At 40.4% G+C, this 22,253-nt stretch overlaps 1 protein-coding gene across 2 annotated transcripts in view; it reads right to left on the bottom strand.

Annotated features, from left to right (window-relative positions):
• PLEKHA8 (pleckstrin homology domain containing A8) overlaps positions 1–22,253 on the bottom strand; it is an 83,247-nt gene that overhangs the window by 14,546 nt on the left and 46,448 nt on the right. For both annotated transcript variants that reach the window (XM_010587190.3, XM_064290110.1), the window contains one exon: positions 2,230–2,291. In XM_010587190.3, the coding sequence (XP_010585492.2) occupies positions 2,230–2,291 (62 nt within the window). The remainder of the gene's footprint in view (positions 1–2,229; positions 2,292–22,253) is intronic.

Here is a 22,253-nt window from a genome sequence, read left to right as displayed (position 1 = left end):
CCATAGGTACCTCAGAAATCAGGCCTGGCGATCTACTTCTGTAAGGTCACAGCCCTGAAAACCCTATGGAGCAGTCCTACCCTGCACACGTGGGGGTTGCTACGAGTCAGAATTAGCTTGACAGCAACTAAGAACAACAGATTAGGAAAATAAATTATGATACCTCAATATTAGGGAAGTATTATGCAGCCACTAAAAAATAATGATTTTCAAAGACTCTCATGGCATTTTAAAAATGGTCATGATGTATTAAGTGGGCGGGGAAGAACGTAAAATTATACCACAAGGTAAATGTGGGAGAAAACGTGGAAATCACATATATACAGTGTACATATGCAGATATATACAATAAACATGTGTATAGATAGATGGAAACCCTGGTGGCGCAGTGGTTAATAGGGTCGCTGTGAGTCAGGATTGACTCGGTGGCAATGGGTTTTTTTAATAGGCAGATGTTCACGTAAATACATCAAATCAAACAGATCAACATTTAAAAGACTTCATAAATAAAAAAATATAGATATAAAAGCTAAGAAGGTAAAACACAAAAAAGTTAAAAATGGTTATTCCTGGGTGGTAAACATCTGGACAGTTTTAATTTTTTCCTTTTCTATTCTTCCATGATTTCCAAAACATTTCGCAGTGAGTCTAAAAATCACTATAAATCTGGGATGCCGTAATTAAAAAATTCTTCTTAAAGACTCACGCCAATGGTAACTTCCCTACTAAGCTGCGTTTCTGTTGGCAGCATCTCTTGGATCATCAATATTTCAGGATTAAACTTTGCCTTCTATACTGAAAAAACACATTACACTTTTTTTAAACAGGGCAACTCAATGTCTGTACTTGGTCATCTCACCGAGGGAACTCGGGCATCAGCACGTGCAAGCAAGCACGCCATTCACTCAGAGACCTCAACAAATGTAGCAAGCTTCCATTCCACTGCCAAACAACTCACCATCGACTTCTCAATTATTCTACTTTCACTGCAGAGAGCTGAGATGTGGGGGGATATGCACTAGCCTGGGAGACAAAAGATCTGGGTTCAGATCTGGGCTTTGCCATAGTCTCTCTCAGGGACTTCAGGAAAGTGAATGAATGAACCTTTCTGAACCTATAAAATGGTGGGAGGTTAATCCTGAGGATTAACACAGACAGTGAACATGAAGCATCTGGTACACAACAGGTGTCCAATAGCTATGTGGCAGCTATTATGTATTATGGTTATTAAATATGCACTAAAGCTGAATGTGCACAGGTATTAGCCCCAGTTGGTCTGGCTCCTATTCCACTGCACAGGTGGATTAGGAGATAGTCATCTTCACGCTTTCAAATATTTGATTTCTTGAACTATAAATTCTTTTCACTTTCTTAACTTCCTAATATATCATGACCTAAAGAGCTCTTACCACCTTAGGCAAATGATGTCTCCTATCCTTTAAATTAGTAGAAGATATTACCTGCAAGGCTATCTTTATCCCCCAACCTTTGAAAGAACGCTCACATTCTATGACGTTTCCTAGTGCGCCACTACATTTGACTAACACTGACCTTTCCCCTGATGGAAAGAACCACAGAATATTACCGCTAACCCTAAAGGGGCCATGTACTCCTTCTGCTATTTCACAAAACAGGCTAAGTGATCTGTCCCAGAGACTTCACTCCCAGACTCGTTTCTTCCTAGTTCAACATGCTGGAGAGGAGGGGGTGGTGGGTAACAAGCACTCAAACACATAAAGACAAACACCCTCACAATGAAAATAACCGGGTAAGAAAAGATTTCTAGCCCTAGCTGCTGGCACAGTCAATTTAGTTAATATTCCAACAGAAAATCCAAGTAAGATCTGAGCATTAGCTAGACTGAATGCCATGGTCAGCAGAGGGAGCTATTGGCTTAAAGGCATCACTGGCTTTCATCAAGGGCAAGTATTTGGGCCCACTGCTTCCTGTCTGCCTCTGCCCTGATACTACTTTCTAGGCAACCGTTTCTGGGTACATCTCAACAAGGTCACTGGAATTAGAAGAGGGCAAAGCACACTCTTTAACGGAGTTTCTAGACACTTTCTATTATTGACACTTCCACACACCAAAGGCCTACAGACTTAAAGGAAAGAAGCAATATTTTTTTTTTTTTTTTCTTAAAAATAAACCACACACACACACACACACACACAAAACAAAAACATGCTTGTAACCAGGAAAACTTCAGGAAGCTGACAGGTTACTTACCGCAAAAACCCCTCGCACTACCCAGCCGTGGTGTTGCCGTAAAGTCTTACCATAGGCGTTATCTTGAAAAGAAGAAAGGAAAACTCCATGAGGAGCAATTTCATCAAAATTTGAAGTATCATTTGTATTAGGAACTCTGAAGATTTTGTACCCAAAAAGACTTAAACTGGGAAAAATGCCCATATAGAATTTTTTCTTTTTAAGAATAATAGACACTACTGCAATAGACAGCTGCAAACATCCACTAATAATTGGAACACGGAATGTATGAAGTACAAATCTAGGAAAATCGAAGTCAGCAAAAATGAAATGGAATGCAAAGATTGATATCCTAGGCATTTAAAAAACAAGCAAACCCACTGCCGTCGAGTTGATTCTAACTCATAACGACCCCATAGGGTTTCCAAGGCTATAAATCTCTAGGAAGCTGACTACCACGTCTTTCTCCCTCAGAGCTGCTGGTGGTTTTGAATCGCCAACCTTTCTGTTAGCAGTGCAGCTGAAATGGACTGGTATAGGCCAGGAATGACAAATTGAAGAGGAATGGCATCACATTCATCGTCAAGAAGAACATTTCAAGATATATCCCAAAGTACAACACTGTTAGTGATAGAATAATACCCATATGCCTATAAGGAAGACCAGTTAATACGACTAGTATTCAAATTTATGCACCAACCACTAATGCCAAAGATGAAGAAATTGAAGCTTTTTACCAACTTCTGGAGTCTGAAATTGATCAAACAGGCAATCAACATGCATTGATAATTACTGAGTATTGGAATGTGAAATTTGGAAACAAAGAACAATCGGTAGTTGGTAAATGTGGCCTTGGTGACAGAAATGACACCAGAGAGTGCATGACAGAATTTTGCAAGACTGATGACTTATTTATTGCAAATTCATTTTCTCAACAATATATACAGTGACTATACACATGGATCTTGCCAGATGGAATACACAAGAATCAAATCAACTACATCTGTGGAAAGAGATGCTGGAGAAGCTCAATATCATCAGCCAGAACAATGCCAGGGGCTGTCTGTGGAACACATCAGTTGAGCATATGCAAGTTCAAGTTGAAGTTGAAGAAAATTAAAACAAGTCCACAAAAGACCCTGAGTATCTCCCACCTGAATTGGGACCATCTCAAGAATAGATTTGACACATTGAACACTAATGGCTGAACACCAGAGGAGTTGTGGGATGACATCAAGGACATCACACATGACGAAATCAAAAGGTCATTAAAAAGACAGAAAAGAAAGACCAAAATAGATGTCAGAAGAGATGCTGAAACCTGCTCTTGAACGTAGAGTAGCTAAAGGGAATGGAACAGATGATGAAGTAAAACAGCTGAATGGAAGATTTCAAAGGGCGGCTTGAGAAGACAAAGTAAAGTATTACAATGGGATGTACAAAGACCTGGAGTTAGAAATCCGAAAGGGAAGAACACACCTAAGCATTTCTCAAACTGAAAGAACTGAAGAAAAAATTTAAGCCTTGAGTTGTGACACTGAAGGGGATTCTATGGGCAAAATATTGAATGACATAGGAAGCATCAGAAGAAGATGGAAGGAATACACAGTCACTCTACCAAAAAGAACTGGTCAACATTCAACCATTTCAGGAGGGAGTGTATGATCAAGAAACGATGGTACTGAAATAAGAAGTCCAAGCTGCACTGAAGGCACTGGCAAATAAAAAAAAGGCTTCAGGAATTGACCGAATACCATTTGAGATGTTTCAACAAACAGGTGCAGCACTGCAGGTGCTCACTTGTCTATACCAAAAAATCTGGAAGACAGCTACCTGGCCAACCAACTGGAAGAGATCCATATTTGTGCCCATTCCAAAAAACAGGTGATCCAACAGAATGTGGAAATTATCGAACCTCATTAATATCACACACAACTAAAATTTTGCTGAAGATAATTCAAAAACGGTTCCAGTAGTACATCAACAGGTAACTGCTAGAAATTCAAGCTGGATTCAGAAGAGGACCTGGAATGAGGGATATATCATTCCTGATGTCAGATGGATCTTGGCTGAAAGCAAAGAATACCAGAAAGATGTTTACCTGTGTTTTACTGACTATGCAGAGGCATTCTACTGTGCGGATCATAACAAATTATGGATAACATTGCGAAGAATGGGAATTTCAGGACAATTAAATTTAAAAAAAAAAAATTTTTTTTTATATTTAATTGTGCTCATGTGAAACCTGTACCAAGACCAAGAGGCAGTCATTCAAATAGAACACGGGAATGAGTGGTTTAAAGTCAGAAAAGATGTGTGTAGGGTTGTATCCTTTCACCATACTTATTCAACCTGTATGCTGAGCAAATAATCGAAGAAGCTGGACTATATGAAGAAGAATAGGGGCATTAGGATTGGAGGAAGACACATTAACAACCTGCATTATGCAGATGACACAACCTTGCTTGCTGAAAGTGAAGAGGACTTAAAGCACTTACTGATGAAGATCAAAGATTATAGCCCCAGTATGGATTACACCTCAACATAAAACAAAAATCCTCACAACTGGACCAATAAGCAACATCATGATAAATGGAGAAAATACTGAAGTTGCCAAGGATTTCATTTTATGTGGATCCACAATCAACATCCATGGAAGCAGCAGTCAAGAAATCAAACAACGTACTGCATTGTGAAAATCTGCAAAAGACCTCTTCAAAGTAAAATGGACTATGGTATGCCCGATCCAAGCCATGATATTTTCAAATGACTCAAATGTATGCGAAAGTTGGACAATGAATAAGGAAGACGGAAGAACTGATGCAACTGAATTATGGTGTTGGTGAAGAATATTGATATACCATGGACCGCCAGAAGAACAAACAAATCTGTCCTGGAAAAAGTACAGCCAGAATGCTCCTTAGAAGTGAGGATGGTGAGGCTTCATCTCATGTACTTTGGACATGTTATCAGGAGATGCCAGTCCCTGGAGAAGGACATCCTGCTTGGTAAACTAGAGTGTCAGAGAAAAAGAGGAAGACCCTTGATGAGACGGATTAACACAGTGGCTGCAACAGTGATTTCAAACATAGGAAGGACTGTGAGGATGGCCTGGGACCAGGCAGTATTTAGTTTTGTTGTACAAAGGGTCTCTATGAGTTGGAACAAACTAGATAGCACCTAACAACAACAGATACTTCTACCCCTTACCCGGTGTCAATGGATCTGAACTTCAGCTATTTTCATTGCAATAAAAGTTCAATACATATAAGGTAATAAAGACAGAGGAAAGGATATTGCAAAATTGAAATGAAATACAATTGGAAATACACTATAAAATATAAAACTGCAGTTGAAATTTGCATGCCCCTGAGCTGGTCACTTACCTGCCCTTTCCAACTAACCGCTTTTTCTCCCTTTGTAAAATGATCTCTAAGGTGCTTTCTAATTCTGACATTCTATTCTGGAATGTAAAATGTTTGTCCTAAATGTCTCTATGACCTTGAATATACAGCATTAAAGCTAGAAACCTTTAAAAAAAAATTCTGGGAAGAATGGCCTGAAGTTAAGCTGGTTGTAAAGTAACAGGTGAGGCCTATTCATAAACATCACTCATATTGTATAGTTTAAAGACCACAACCTATTATTTCGGTCTCCAAGTGCTCTGTTTTGTTGGCCCCAAAGTATTTTAAAATGAGATTTTAAAACTGGTATATGATAATTTTATTTACAAACACAAACTCCCCAAATGCCCCAAGAATAAGACGGTTGCATGTTATGCACGGATGTGGCCACAAAGACTTTCAATAATTCAATATCCGCAAAAGTCAAAACTAATTTTCCTATAGGAATAAATACATTCTCAGGGGGCACAGATCTGTATCACCAACCACAGTGGATTTTTATTTCAATGCTCCATTTTATTTTCTAGGTATTATCTCTGGTAGTTTCCAGAGTTCTCACTCTTAAATGAACAGCACAGTATATTTGGGGGTTTTATCTTCATCATGTTTTATCACATCTAAATTCCATTCCAAACTTATTTATTTTCATGTGCTACCTTCTGTATTGACCCTTTACTCTGCCAAGCATGATGTCCTTCTCCAGGGCAGAGTACAGGGTCAGCGGAAAAGAAGACGACCCTCAAAGAGGTGGACTGACACAGTGGCTGCAACAATGAGCTCAAGCATAACCACGATTTTAAGGATGGCGCAGGACCGGGCAGTGTTTCGCTCTGTTGTGCACAGGGTCGCTATGAGTCAGAACCGACTCGACGGCACCTAACAACAACAACAACCACCTTCTGTACTACTCCAAGTACCGTCACCATTTAATGACTGCTTGGGTGATATTACAATAGGATACAAAAGATACTTTAAATTATAAAAATGCAGATATTAAAATAACAGAAAAACAAGACACCAAAACCACAAGCTTAAGTTCCTACGCAGTAAAGAGCAATGGTGGCCACAGAAAATGCCCAAGGATGTTGGGTACCTGTGTTCACTGACAAAATGGCACTGCCATGAGGCTGCAGCTTAAAAACAGTTTACTTATTCAAGCCCTCCAACTTTGAAATGATGCAATTCTTCTCGACTTTTCTTTGAAAAGTTAGGGTGAGGCTTCATTAATACTGTTAATATATCCTACTATTTTAATTTTACAAAATTCAAATCAGCATTAAAAAAAACCCATATTTTGTATAAAAGAATGCTGTACAATCGAAACACAACAGATTTCCTTCACTATTTAAAGTTTGGGGAACAGGGTGAAAATGTCAGCTTCCAGTGTGGTAAAACTAAAGCAGAAATGGTAAAGAATTAGTGTATTCCAATACAGAGAATTTAATTTTTTTCTTAGGGGAACAGTCTGAGTAGACTAGGATATGCTCAAAGATATAAGTCTATAGTGTAAGCCACATCTAAAATCTAGCTGGTTCTCTGTAAGGGGACATCATGGTATCAGGGAATTTTAGATGGTATATGAGGCCTTTGTGAAGATATGTTGAGAAACATGAAGAAAAGGGTTCCTGGCTCCCAAAGTGTGTAGCACAAAAAGATGGCCAGAGAATGCTGCGCACAGTCTCTGAGGTAAACTGTAAAGACAACCAAATTTTCAACCATGTAAGGAGCTATCTGGGCTGACAAAATCTGGTACAGGTCCACAGAAAACATCCTGAGGTGAGTTACTGAGGTAAAATAGTTAAGATGCTTTCTTTTTTATGACCCTAACCCAAGCAGGGCAGGGGCTATTTAATACTGTTAAAATCTGCTGGTAAAACTCAGGACTAAAACCATTCCTGAAGCCCACTCTTCAGACAAAGATTAGACTGGACTATAAAACATAAAATAATACTTGTGAAGAGCATACTTCTTAGTTCAAGCAGATACATGACACCAAATGGGCAGCTCCTGTCCAGAGGCAGGATGAGGAGGCAGGAAGGGACTGGAACTGACTGAATGGACACGAGATACCTGGGGTGGAAAGGGGGACTGTGCTGTCACATTACAGGCATTGCAACTAATGTCACATAACAATATGTGTATAAATTTTTGTATGAGAAATTAACTTGACCTGTAAACTTTTACCTAAAGCACGAAAAAAAAAAAAAAAACCTCTGCTGATGGACAGCACAGTAGAACTACTGCTCCAGTCAATAAGATTCACTAAGAGCCAACTATACTCCCATATACTGTGCGAGGCAGTGGAGGCCTTCTGGTAATTGACCTCAGTCCCCTGCCTCAAGAAGTTTATGGTTTGATAGGGGAGCAAGCCATTTAAGAAATCGTTACTATACAAATCACTCACTGCTACATAGAGATTTGTGCACAGTGCTCCAGAAGAAGAAAGGAGAGAGAGTCTCATCCAGCCTTGGGGGAGTATGGGCAGAGAGAATTCTCAGGAGTCCTGAAGGCTGGGTAGGGCAGACAGAAGGGCAGTGGATGGTGCTCCATGCAGAGAAGAACCACGGAGTTGTGAAAGATCGTGGCATGTTTGGCAATGGGGAGAAATTCACTAGGGCTGAAAAACACTGAGGCCAAATTTTGAAGGCCTTTCTGCCCACGGATTCTGAACTTTCACGTGAGGAAGAGCAGCAGGCTTTCTTTTGTTGGTTAAATTTTTAATTATACAAGTGATACACAATTTTATTTTTAAAAATCCATGCAATACCTCCTTCCCATTACTACCTCTCCCCGGCCTTCTCCTGGTGGTAACTACAGTTAGGGGTTTGGTGTGGACCCTTATAGACTGCCTTCTTATGCATTTTACAAACAGAAAAATGTAGGGTCTTTTGTCTGTTTTTTTAAAATAAATGATAAAATATGGTATATATGGCTTATACTTTGCACTTTGCACTTTATAGTATAAATTGGAGAGATTTCAATTTTACTACCTATAGATCTACCTCATTTTTCACTGCTAAACAATATTCCATGATGTATGTAAGAATGCGTGTGTGTGTACACACATATATATGTTTAACCGTTTTCCTTTCTTGGACATCTGGGTTGATTACATTTTTTTGCTGTTGCAAACAACATAAAAAACAATTTCATCCAAGCTTTTCTGTACATGAGTGTTTCTCTAGGAAACATACCTAGAAGTGACATTCCTGGCTCAAGGGTAGGCACGTATTTGATTTGAATAAATACTGCTTTGCCAATTTATATTCCCAAAAGCAGTGCTTGAGACTTCTCCCATTTCCCCAATACCCCCTTGAACAATGGATATCATCACTATTTAAATTTTTTGTCAAAATAAATTATTTTATATGAATTTCCCTGATTTCTAGTAAGCATTTTATATATGTCCACTGCTCATTTATATTTCCTCTTCTATGAACTGAGTGCCAATGGGCTCAAACGTAGCAACAATTGTGAGGATGGCACAGGACTGGGCAACATTTCCTTCTGTTATACAAAAGGTGGCTATGAGTCGGAACTGACTCGAGGCACCTAACAACAATGTGAATTACTGGTTCAATTTTTTTGCCTATTCTTATCATTTTGATATTTATACATATATATATATAAAAAAAAAATTTTTTTTTTTTTTTATATATAAAATATGACACTTTTTTTCTGATTTCTCAAGTAGGGTATGTTCAGTCAAATATACAGAAAATATAAAAAAGGAGGAAACTAAGGAAACCCAATCATGCCTCCCATTATTATTTTCTTCTGATATATCAGAATGTAACCAGAACATTCTATTACATGGGAGCAGGATCATTCTGATACGGAATTGTGGAAGGGAAGGAACATGCTGAGAGTCCCATCTCTTTACAATATGCAGCAGATGTAGCTGGCCTGGCCCCTGAGCCTTCAAGCCCAAAGCCCACAGTCAGCCAGGCAAACTGTCTGTATTAAAGGGCCTGGATTCAGTGCTAAGCCAACCTCAGAGACCTTATACCTTTCCCACATTTTACTGTTCAAGGCAATATTCATAAAACCCTACAAACCCTTCTCCATAACCTCCTTCTACAGGACAGCAAGAAGACAAGGTTTCCATGAGGCCTAGGCCAAATAACACGGATAGCATGGCTGGTGGACGGGTGAGGGGAAGTTTGTACAGCAGCATAATCTGTGCCCTCGTACTTGTCCTACTAGAGGAGGCAGCTCTTCCCTGCTGCACTGCACCTTGCCAGAGGAAAGTCCCACCCAGCAAAACATGGGCCAGTCTACTGGGAGGAGGGGGAGGCAGAGAATTTTGACTGGGTCCTGATTCAGTCCCAGGAAGACCACTGCTGCAATTTAAAAACAATGAATGAAATAAAACTTATTAAAAAAAAAAACAAAAACAGACCTGCCAGAAGTCCTTAGCTGACTTCTGGGGCTACAAATATCCCTGCCATGTGAGACTGCATTAAAATAAGATGAAGTCTAAGCCTGACCTATTTTAGTTACCTAGAGAAGATTAGATAATGAGATACATTAATCTTCACTGTAATACCCATTCATTATCATAATGCATGTTCTATAATCTGAGAGTATTTTTGGTCCCTGAAAGACATAAATGATACCCTTCTTCCAGTTCTTTGAGATGTCAGTTCCCCAGAGAGAATGAGTCAAAATTTCCGAGTAGGACGATCTGACAATTATTTTGTCCTATTCTCTTCCTTTTACAAAAATGAAGAAACAGATGACCCCAGTAGGCAGTGACTTGCCCAAAGTCACAAAGCTAAAAGCAATAAAAACTCATAAAACTCTCTGCCAAGAATTTAACGTTGATTTTTTTGTGAAACAAAATAATGAAAATGAAAGCTGTGCCTCTTCCAGCCATCTCCTGAATGAATCAGCACCTTATCATGATTATGGTAACAGCACAGATCTGAATTATTTACTAGTAACATCAGACACTTGCTATGAAGTATTTAGAGACTATGCCTAAACCTTTTATAGCACCTGAGAGACAATAACTTTTCCATTACTATTGAGGGGCAACTATTCTGTCCAGCAACTGTATATATGAATGCTTTTCTACTGTAATGTAATTGGTAAGAATTTGTTTGGATCGTGGAGAGTACACCAGAGAAAGGTGAGTCCAAGTCTTAAGAGGCAGCCGGAGAAGTAGATAACAAAAGTCAGGAAAGGTGGAACCACTCTCTGAGCTCAGGAAATGACAATCATTTCATCTCTGCAAATGAGCTAAACTAGACACTCCTTAGACAAGAATCAGGAAGTAGGAGAGGCTCACATAAGGTAGTTAAGTTTGGCAGGAGGCTGGTGGGAAACATATAGGCATTAAGGAAGTGTACCTGCTCTGAGGTCCTATGACTACTAGAGAGATTAAGTCCAGTTGTTCACTTAGAGCAGTAAGAACCTTTGCCCTATGAGAAATCATGTCTTATTATAAAGCACTGGAATAGACAAATAAACCAATGGATCTGAACATGGCACCCAGAAACAGATCCATACGTATGTAAGTCAAAGGTGGTATTACATACAAGTGGGGGAAATGATGGATGATCCAATAAATACTGCTAATGCTAAAGGGTTTTCTGAACAGAAAAAATAAAATTATATCCCTCCCCTACAATATTCTCAGAGCCCTGGTGGTACAGTGGTTAAGAGCTCGGCACTGTTGGCAGTTCAAATCTACCAGTTGCTTCTTGGAAACCCTTTGGGGCAGTTCTACTCTGTCCTATAGAGTAGCTATGAGTAGGAATCGACTCCACAGCAAAGGGTTTGGTTTTTGGCTAAGCCATTTTTTTATTCCCAAAAATAAATTCCAGGAGGGTTAAAGGCATGAACATGAGAAGCATACCTATAAAACTTAGAGAAGAAAACATCAGAGAATATCTTTGTGACCTAAAGGTAGAAAGGATTTTTTAAACAAGATACAAAAAGCACAAACTACAAAGGAAAAGAATGACATGACTGACTAAAAACTGAAACTTCCATTTACCAGAAGGCAACATAAATAGAAGAGAAATAAATTTAAAAAAAAACAGCATTAAGATATTTATAACCCATCATTGAAAAATAAACTTAACATCCAGAATGTATAAAGAACTCTAGTGCATTGAAAAAAAAAAAAAAAAAACTAACAGAAAAATAGTTAAAGAACAGAACAGGAAATCCAAATTTCCAGTAAGAATAGGAATCTAAGAACGTAGACTATGGCAATATTATATCATTTCACAACCATCAGAAAGGCAAAAATTAAAAAGTCTGACAATGACAAGTGCCAACAAAGGAGGTGGAACATTGGGAACTCTCCCTACTCTGCTGGTAATTACACACTTTGAAGAACAATTTGACAATATGGGAATACATCCAAGATATTGCAGGTTCGGTTCCAGACCACTGCAATAAAGTGAGTTACAAAAATATTTTGGTTTCCCAGTACATATAAAAGTTATGTTTATACTATACTGTAGTCTATTAGGAAACCCTGGTGGCATAACGGTTAAGTGCTACAGGGGCTAACCAAAAGGTCAGCAGTTCGAATCTGCCAGGCGCTCCTTGGAAACTCTATGGGGCAGTTCTACCCTGCCCTATAGGGTCACTATGAGTCGGAATCAACTCGATGACAGTGGGTTTGGTGGTTTTTTGGGTAGTCTATTAAAAGAGCAATGGCACTATATGTATTAAAAAAAAATGTACATACCTTGATTAAAAAATACTTTATTGCTAAAAAATGTTAGCCATCATCTGGGCCTTTTCAGAGTTATAATCGTTTTTGCTGGTGGAGGGTGTTATCTCGCTGTTGATGGCTGCCGATTGATCAGGGTGGTGGCTGCTGAAGGCTGGGGTGGCTGTGGCGATTTCTTAAAATAAGACAATGAAGTCTGCCGCATTGAGTGACTCTTCCTTTCACAAAAGATTTCTCTGTAGCATGTGATGCTGTCTGGTAGCATTTTATCCACAGCAGAACTTCTTTCGAAATTGGGATCAATTCTCTCAAACCCTGCCGCTGCTTTGTCAACTAAGTTTATGTAATATTCTAAACCTTTTGTTGTCATTTCAACAATGTTCACAGCATCTTCACCAGGAGTAGATACCATCTCAAGAAACTACTATCTTTGCTCACCTATGAGAAGCAACTCCTCATCCATTAGTTTTATCATGAGATAGAAGCAATTCAGTCATATCTTCAGGCTCCACGTCTAATTCTAGTTCTCTTGCTATTTCCCCCACATCTGCAGTTACTTCCGCTACTGAACTCCTGAACTCCTCAAACTCATCCGTGAGGGTTGGAATCAACTTTTTCCAAACTCCAGTTAGTGCTGATACTTTGATCTCCTCCATGCATCACAAATGTTCTTAATGGCATCTAGAATGTAGAATTCTTTCCAGAAGGTTTTGATTTACTTTGTCCAGATCCATCAGAGGAATCACTATCTATGGCAGCTATAGCCTTACAGGGAGTATTTCTTCAATAGTAAGATTTGAAAGTTGAAATTATTACTTGATCCATGGGCTGCAGAATGAGTGTCATGTTAGCAGGCATGAAAACATTAATCTCCTTGTACATCTCCATCGGAGCTCTGGGGTAACCAGGTACATTGTCAATGAGCAGTAATCTTTTCAAAGGAATCTTTTTTCATCTGAGCAGTAGGTCTCAACAGTGGGCTTAAAATAGTCAGTTAACCAAGTTGTCAACAGATGCGCTGTCATCCAGGCTTTGCTGTTCCATTTATGCACAGGCAGAGTGGATTTAAGAGAATTCTTAAGGGCCCTAGGATTTTCAGAATGGTAAATGAGCACTGGCTTCAGCCTACCATCACCAGCTGCGTTAGCCCCTAACGAGAGAGTCCTTTGAGGCTTTGAAGCCAGGCACTGACTTTTCTCCAGCTATCAAAGCCCTAGGTGGCATCTTCTTTCAATATAAGGTTGTTTAGTCCAAGCTGAAAGTCTGTGTTTACTGTGGCCGCCTTCATCAGTTATCTGGCTGGAGCTTCTGGATCATTTCCTGCAGCTTCTACATCAGCACTTACCGCTTCACCTTGTACTTTTATGTTACAGAGACAGCTTCTTTCCTTCATCCTCATTAACCAACCTCTGCCGGCTTCAGACTTTTCTTCTGCAGCCTCCTCACCTCTCTCAGCCTTCACAGAATTGAAGAGAGTTAGGGCCTTGCTCTGGATTAGGTTTTGGTTTAAGGGAATGCTGTGGCTGGTTTGATGTTCTATCCAGACCATTAAAACTTTCTCCGTGTCAGCAATAAGGCTGTTTAACTTTCTTATCATTCGTGTGTTCACACTGGAGGAGCACTTTTAATTTCCTTCACAAACTTTTTCTTTGCATTCACAACTTGGCTAACTGGCGCAAGAGGCCTAGCTTTTGGCACACCTTCTTCACTAGGCTTAATCAGTTCTAGCTTTTGATTTAAAGTGAGAGACATGCAGAGGCTCTTCCTTTCACTTGAACACTTAGAAACCACTGTGGGTTATTAATTGGCCTAATTTCAATACTGTCATGTCTCAGGGAATAGGGAGGCCTGAGGGGAGGGAGAGAGATGGGGAACGGCAGGCTGGTGGAGCAGCCAGAACATACATACACAATGTTTATCAATTAAGTTTCCCCATCTTACATGGGTAGGGTTCGTGGTGCCCCAAAGGAATTACAATAATAGCACCAAAGATCACTGGTCACTGGTCACCATGACAGATAAAATAATAATGAAAAAGCTTGAAACACTGCAAGAATTACCAAAATGTGACACAGAGACATGAAGTGAGCACATGCTGTGAGAAAAATGACGCCAATAGACTTGCTCGATGCAGGATTGCCACAAACCTTCAATTTGTAAAACACACAGTATTTGCGAAGCGCAATAAAACAAAGTACGCCAGTAACTAGTAATGTGACTTCTTGTTGTGTGCTGTCAAGTTGATTTTGGACTCACTGCGACCCTGTTTGGCAAGAGTATAAATGCCCCATGGGGTTGTAATCTTTACAGGATCCACCAGGCTCCTTGTAAACTCTATGGGGCAGTTCTACTCTAGCCTATAAGGTCGCTATGAGTTGGAATTGACTCGACAGCAATGGGTTTTTGGGTTTAATCTTTACAGGAGAAGATCACCAGGTCTTTCTCCTTCAGGGCTGCTAAGTGGGTTTGAATCACCAGCCTTTGGGTTAGCAGCTGAGCACGTAACCACTGCACCAGCAAAGCTCTTATGTGACTTAGCCATTCCAATTCTATTATATACTAGAGCAGTGGTTCTAAAAGTGTGATTCCCAGACCAGCAGTCTCAGCATCACCTGGGAACTTGTTAGAAGTGCAAATTATTGGATCCCATCTCAAACCTTCTGAGCAATCTATGTTTTAAGAAGCCTTCCAGGTAATCTGATAAAGACTACAGTTTGAAAACCACTGCTGTGGTACAGCTTCCCAACTAGTGAGTCCCAATGAATTACAGGTGTAACGTTCAAGTATTATCATTTTCTACATCACAAAGGTGTGTAAAAGGAACACGTACACTGTAGAAGTGTTCTTAACAGTGAACATTTGGAATTAACTTGGGTGTCCATCGACAGCTTATTAGCTTTAAAAAAAATATATCTATTTCTAAAAAAACCGGCCAGTGAAGATCTTATGAATATAGCGGAACTTGTCTCATATAGTGCCGGAGGATAAGCCCCTCAGGTTGGAAGGCACTCAAAATATGACTGGGAAACAGCTGCCTCCTCAAAGTAGAGTTGACATTAATGACGTGGGTAGAGTAAAGCTTAAGGGAACTTCATCTGCTGATATGGCACGACTCAAATCGAGAACAAACAGTTGCAAACATACATTAATAATCAGAATGCGGAATGTACAAAGTATGAATCCAGGAAATTTGTAAATTATAAAAAATGAAATGGAATGCTTAAAGATAGATGTCCTAGGCATTGGTGAGGTGAAATGGCCTGGTGTTGTACATTTTGAATTCGACAATGAGATGGTCTACTACGCCCGGAATGACAAACTAAAGAGGAACGGCACCACATTCATTGCCAAAAAGCACATTTCAAGATCTATCCTGAAGTACAACACTGTCAGTGATAGGATAATATTCTGCGCTTACAAGAAAGACCAGTACGACTACTATTCAACTTTATGCACTAAACCCCAGTGCCAAAACTGAAGAAACTGAAGATTTTTGTCAATTTCTATAGTCTGAAATTGATCCAACATGTGAGGATGGTGCAGGACTGGGCAGCGTTTCATTTCTTTGCACACAGGTCCACTATGAGTTAGAACTGACTCCATGGCACCTCACAACAACAATCCATACGATAGAATGCTAAACAGCAGGGGAAATGAATGAGCTAGAACTAGGAGCTGCAACAGTGGATAAATCTGAAAAATACAATACTGAGTGTGATAGGAAGAAGGCGTACAACGTGACACCGTCTACGTGAGTTCAAGGTTCCCTGCACAGTGGTTAAGAGCTATGTATGGCTGCTAATTAATGTGTTGGCCGTTCAAATCCACCAGCCGCTCCTTGGAAATCCTATGCACCAGTGCTACTCTGTCCTATAGGATCGCTGTGAGTCAAAATCGACTTGATGGCAACAGGTTTGTTTTTTTTTTTGCTTGGGGCTGTACAAAGTTTGCGCTCAACTATTAACCTAAAGGGCTGCGGTTTGAAGTCACCCAGCAGTACCACAGAAGAAAGGTCCAATGATCTGCTTCTGCAAAGATTATGGCCAAGGAAATCCTATGGAGCAGTTCTACTCTGTAAAACATTGCACCACCATGAGTTGGAACTGACTTGATGGCAATGGGCTTGGTTTGGTTTTTATACAAATTTAAAATATGCAATACGATGCTAGGTGTTTTATATGGATGCATAAGTATATAGTAAAAGTATCAAAACATGCATCATATAGTGATAAATAGCAAATTCAGAACAATAATTTCCTCTGGAAAACAAAGAGGATAATGGGATTAAAGAGTGATACATGGGGCACTTCAACTGTACTGAACATATTTATATATATTTGGCCACATGATGGCTATCCGTTGAATGTTTAAAATATTTATAATAAGTAACTTAGCTACTAGGAAAGTACCTTCTGAATTCTTTACATTGGCTATGCTTCAGGCAAAAGAAACTGTACGTGGAAAAGCCACAGGCATAACCAGTGGACAAGCTGAAACAAGTGCCCAGAGATAACCCGTTACCTTCAGGCACCATCCAGACTAGGACTTGTACTGTAAGCCAACCGTGCCAGTAGAGGCACACGCTGTGAGTGGTTTTGGAGAAAGCAAGGCTTGATTCATGTTCCATAGTATTTTTGAAACAAATGAGTCAAGTTATAATTCGATGCTAAATTTCTGGTTATGAGTTCTGGCTTTATTCCTCTCACATAGCTCTCCTGTCTATGAAAACCCTTCATATTAAATACATGACAGAACATCCTTTTTCATTTTTTCTATCCTGTGCCAGGAATCTTTGCTGGGTTAATGTTTACCTGACATTTATGGAATCATTCTGAGGTGAGGGATGAGGCAATATGCTCCCCTGCTGAGGGAACAGTGCAGAGCATGTAACATCTAATACAGTGGTGCGTGAAATGCCAGGGCAACTCTTCGCCCTTCCTCTTACATAGGTGTTTTCTAAAAGCTCTTCTGATGTGACATCTGTGAATGGAGAGACTCATCTCTTGGGCGGGCGGGGGGATCATTAAGCGTACTGGCTTCATGGATCCAACAGTTTCCTCAGAATGACCTCTAGAGAATGTCATAGGACACTATGGGTACAGAGCAGCTCTTCAAAAGAGACCACCCAAAATGTTCCAATCTGATCATCATTATGGGGAATAGAAGTAATGGTTTAAGTACAAGCAGAGGCAATATAAAGCCTAAGGTCTCCTTTCAGATGCTGGAAACTGTTCCGGGTCACAGAATGGCAGCAAAATAATGACTATAGATGACTTTGCCAAAGAATTAATAGATATGAAGGCTTCTATTGCATCATCTGGAATTTTTACACACTGTCTGCCATCTCCAAGGCCACTAAGACTGTACAAATTTTATGAACTTTTACCTTAAACCTTTCCTAGGCAGTGTTTTAAAATTTGGGCATGCCATCCAAAGTTTATCCTTAATTTTATCTCATCTATGCCAAGAGGTTTGGAAGACAGCTATCTGGCCAACCAACCGGAAGAGATCCATATTATACCTATTCCAAAGAAAGGCAATCCAACAGAATGTGGACATTATTGAACAATATCACACTCAAGTAAAATTTTGCAGAAGATTATTCAAAAGCAGTTGCAGCAGTACATTGACAGGGAACTGCCAGAAATTCAAGCTGGATTCAGAAGAAGATGTGGAATGAGGGATATCACTACTAATGTCAGATGGATTCTGGCTGAAAGCAGAGAATACCAGAAAGATGTTTACCTGTGTTTTATTGACTATGCAAAGGTATTCCACTGTGTGCATCATGACAAATTATGGATAACACTGCAAAGAATGGGACTTCCAGGACACTTAATTGTGCTCATGAGGAACCTGTACACAGACCAACAAGCAGTTGTTCGAAGAGAACAAGGGGATACTGCGTAGTTTAAAATCAGGAAAAGCGTGTGTCAGGGTTGTATTCTTTCATCATACTTATTCAATCTGCATGCTGAGCAAATAATCTGAGAAGCTAGAGTATATGAAGAAGAACAGGGCATCAGGATTGGAGGAAGACCATTAACAACCTGAGATATGCAGATGACACAACCTTGCTTGCTGAAAGTGAACAGGACTTACGGATAAAGATCAAAGACCACAGCCTTCAGTATGGATTACACCTCAACATAAAGAAAACAAAAATCCTCACAACTGGACCAATGAGTGACATCATGATAAATGGAGAAAAGCTTTAAGTTGTCAAGGATTTCATTCTACTTGGATCCACAATCAGTGCCCACAGAAACAGCAGTTACAAAATCAAATGACGCATTGCATTGGGCAAATTCGCTGCAAAAGACCTCTTTTAAGTGTTACAAAGCAAAGATGTTTCTGTAAGGACTAAGGTCCACCTGATCCAAGCCAAGGTGTTTTTAATCACCTTATATGCATGCGAAAGCTGGACAATGAATAAGGAAGACCAAAGAAGGATTAATGCCTTTGAATTACGGTGTTGGCGAAGAATACTGAATATACCATGGACTCCAAAAGAATGAACAAATCTGTCTTGGAAGAAGTATAGCCAAAATGTTCCGCAGAAGCAAGGATGGCGAAACTTCATCTCACATACTTTGGACATTTATCAGGAGGGACCAGTCCCTGGAAAAGGACATCATGCTTGGTAAAGTAGAGGGTCAGCAAAAGAAAGGATGACTCTCAACAAGATGGACTGACACAGTGGCTGCAACAACGGGCTTAAGCATAACAATGATTATAAGGATGGCACAGGACCGGCAGTTCTGTTGTACACAGAGTTCCTATGAGTCAGAACTGACTTGACAGCACCTAACAACAACATTATCTTGCTGATGCTAGGCCATAAAAAAATTTTCAGTGCTTGGAATATTATCTAATTATGGTGAAAAGGAGGCAAAATAAAATTGGCTTATGCTGATGGTTGACTAACTTCAGCACTTTCGTTCCTGCTTACTTAACAGTTGCTCAGATGCAGTAAAAGTTCCCAAACAATCAAGAGGTAGCCTAGTGACAGGACAGCTTCAATGTCTTCTTCTAGAGAGCAGTTCTCAAACTTTAACATGGATTAAGATCACCTGGATGACTCATTAAAACATAGGCTGCTGGGCCCCGTCCCTGGAGTTTCTGATTCAGCAGACTTTGGGGTAGGGCCTTATAGTCTGCATGTCTAATAAGTTTCCTGGTGATAAAGATACCGTAGTCCTTGGACCACTTTGAGAATCACTGATTTAGATTTTGAGACTTTTGGTGGCTAATGTGGGTAGGCCATGATTTTCAGTGGTTTGGCAGACATTATGTACTCGTCCTCCATTTTGTAATCTGATGTGAGCAGCCAATCAGTTGAAAGGCCGATCAGTTGAGAGCCAGTTTCTGTGGGGGTGTGGCCTGCATCCAATATATGTGGATGTTCTGGCAAAACTATCTCTGGATCCCACAACTAACTGATCATCCTCTGACCTCTGGTTCTTGGGACGTGAGCCAGCAGCCTGCCTGCAGATCTTGGGATTCGCCAGCACCTGCAACCCCATAAGCCAGTAGCCTTCCACCTGACCTGCCAATTTGGGGCTAGTTCATCAGCCCCTGCAATGCCATGAGTCAGGAGAAGCCTCCAGGCTGATACCTGACCCATGGACTTCCCAGCCCCCACAACTGTGTGAACCAGTTCTTGAGATAAATCTCCATGTGTGTGTCTGTGTTTGCCTGTGTGTAAGCTTTACTGCTTTTGCTCCCCTACAGAATCCAACCTAAGATATTTGGTACTGAGAGTGGGTCTAGAAGAACAAAATCATAAGGATGAGTTTTCTGAATTGGTTCTCAAGTCTGGCTAGTCTGAAAGGTGCTGATGACTGTGCTTCCAGGAATAAAGAGGGTACTGCTAATCCATGGTTTGAAGTGGCAATAGAAAGACACAAAATATCACTACCAATAGATTAAATATTTGTGAGAAACAAGGCCCTAGGTGATTGCATATTCGACACTTTTCTACAATTTTGTCAGAGACGAATAGGGAGGCTGGTTGGTTGGTCTTGCTTTCACTAGATAAAAGTGGTAAAAGAAAGAAATGAGTTCAGAATCACGGCTGAAGTACCACATGAAAGACCTGACAGTAGCCACTTGTGCCCTGAAAGAAAGCCTTATTTGTAGTAGTAACAGAACTGATATTGCCAAAAACCAAACCCTAAGTCTTTTCATAAGAGTGGCTGAGTTACAACACCAACTGAATCCCTTACATGTTAACTAATGGCTATTATGGTAGGAAGGGCCAAGTGGAGGCCATCAGAACTGACCCCACCTAGGAAAACAGTAAACCAACAGCAATACTGTGTTGCTGGAGGAATTGCAGAGATTACTGCCACCATCGAGAACTTGAAGGATGCAGGGCTGGTGATTCCCACCACATCCCCATTCAACTCACCTATTTGGGCTGTGTGAAAAACAGATGGATCTTGGCGAGTTTAACAGTGGGTTATCGTAAACTTAACCAATGGTGACTCCAAGCTGCTATTCCAGATGTGGTTTCATTGCTTGAATAAATTAATACATCTACTGGTACCTCGTATGCAGCTATTGATCTAGCTAATGCCTTTTTCTCCACACCAGTTTGAAAGGACCACCAGAAGCAGTTTGCCTTCAGTTGGCAAGGCCAGCAAAACATCTTCACTGTCCTACCTCAGAGGTATATCAACTCTCCAGCCCTATGTCATAATTTTGTCCACAAGACCTTGATCACCTTTCCCTTCCACGAGATATCACACTGGTCCATTACACTGATCACAGTATGCTGATTGGATCCAGTTAAAAAAGAAGTACCAATGACTCTAGACTTATTGGTAAGACATTTGTATGCTAGAGGGTGAAAAATTAACCTGACAAAAATCCAGGTACCTTCCAACTCAGTGAAATTTCTAGGGGTACAGTGGTGTGGAGCATGTTGAAACTTTCCTTCTAAAGTAAGAATAAGTTATTGCACTTGGCCCCTCCCACAACTAAAAAGGAGGCACAATGCCTGGTGGGCCTCTTTGGATTTTGGAGGCAACATATCCCTCATTTGGGTGTGCTATTCCAGCCTATTTCTCATGTGACTTAAAAAACTGCAAGTTTTGAGTGGGGCCTAAGAGAAGGCTCTGCAACAGGTTCAGGCTACCATGCAAGCCACTCTGCCACTTAGGCCATGTGATGCAGCTGATCCAATGGTGTTATGAAGTGTCAGAGTCAGATAGAGACGCTATTTGGAGTCTTTGGCATTCCGGTATTAATGAATCACAGTACAGACACTTAAGATTTTGGAACAAAGCTCTGCCATCCTCAGCAGATGAAAACAGCTTCTGGCTTGCTACTGGGCCTAGTAGAGACTGGACACTTAACCAGGGGCCACCAAATCACCATGCGGCCTGAGCGCCCCATCATGAACTCAGGGTTGTCTGATTCACAAAGAGTCATAAAGTTAGATGTGCACAGTAGCATTCCATCATTAAATGGAAGTGGTATATATGAGATTGGGCCTGAGCAGAACCTGAAGGCACAAGTAAATTACATGAAGAAGTTGCCCAAATGCCCATGGTCTCCACTCCTGTCACATAACCTTCTCTCTCCCAGTCTATACCTATGGCCTCATGGGGAATTCCTTATGATCAGCTGACTGAGGAAGAGAAAATTCATGCCTGGTTTACAGATGGTTCTGTGTGATATGCAGGCACCAGCTGAAAGTGGACAGTGAAGGCCCTATAGCCCCTTTCTGGGACCTCCCTGAAGCATAGTGCTAAAGGGAAGTCCTCTCAAAAGGCAGAACTTCAAGCAGTACACCTGGTTGTTCACTTTGCCTGGAAGAATAAATAAATGGCCAGATGTGTGACTATATACTGATTCATAGGCCGTGGCCAATGGTTTGGCTGGATGGTCAGGGATTTGGAAGAAACGTGATTGGAAAATTAATGACAAGGAGGCATGGA

This window comes from Loxodonta africana, chromosome 8 (genome assembly GCF_030014295.1).
Source record: "Loxodonta africana isolate mLoxAfr1 chromosome 8, mLoxAfr1.hap2, whole genome shotgun sequence".
NCBI classification, from domain to species: Eukaryota; Metazoa; Chordata; class Mammalia; order Proboscidea; family Elephantidae; genus Loxodonta; species Loxodonta africana.
This window is presented reverse-complemented; position numbering and strand designations above follow the sequence as displayed.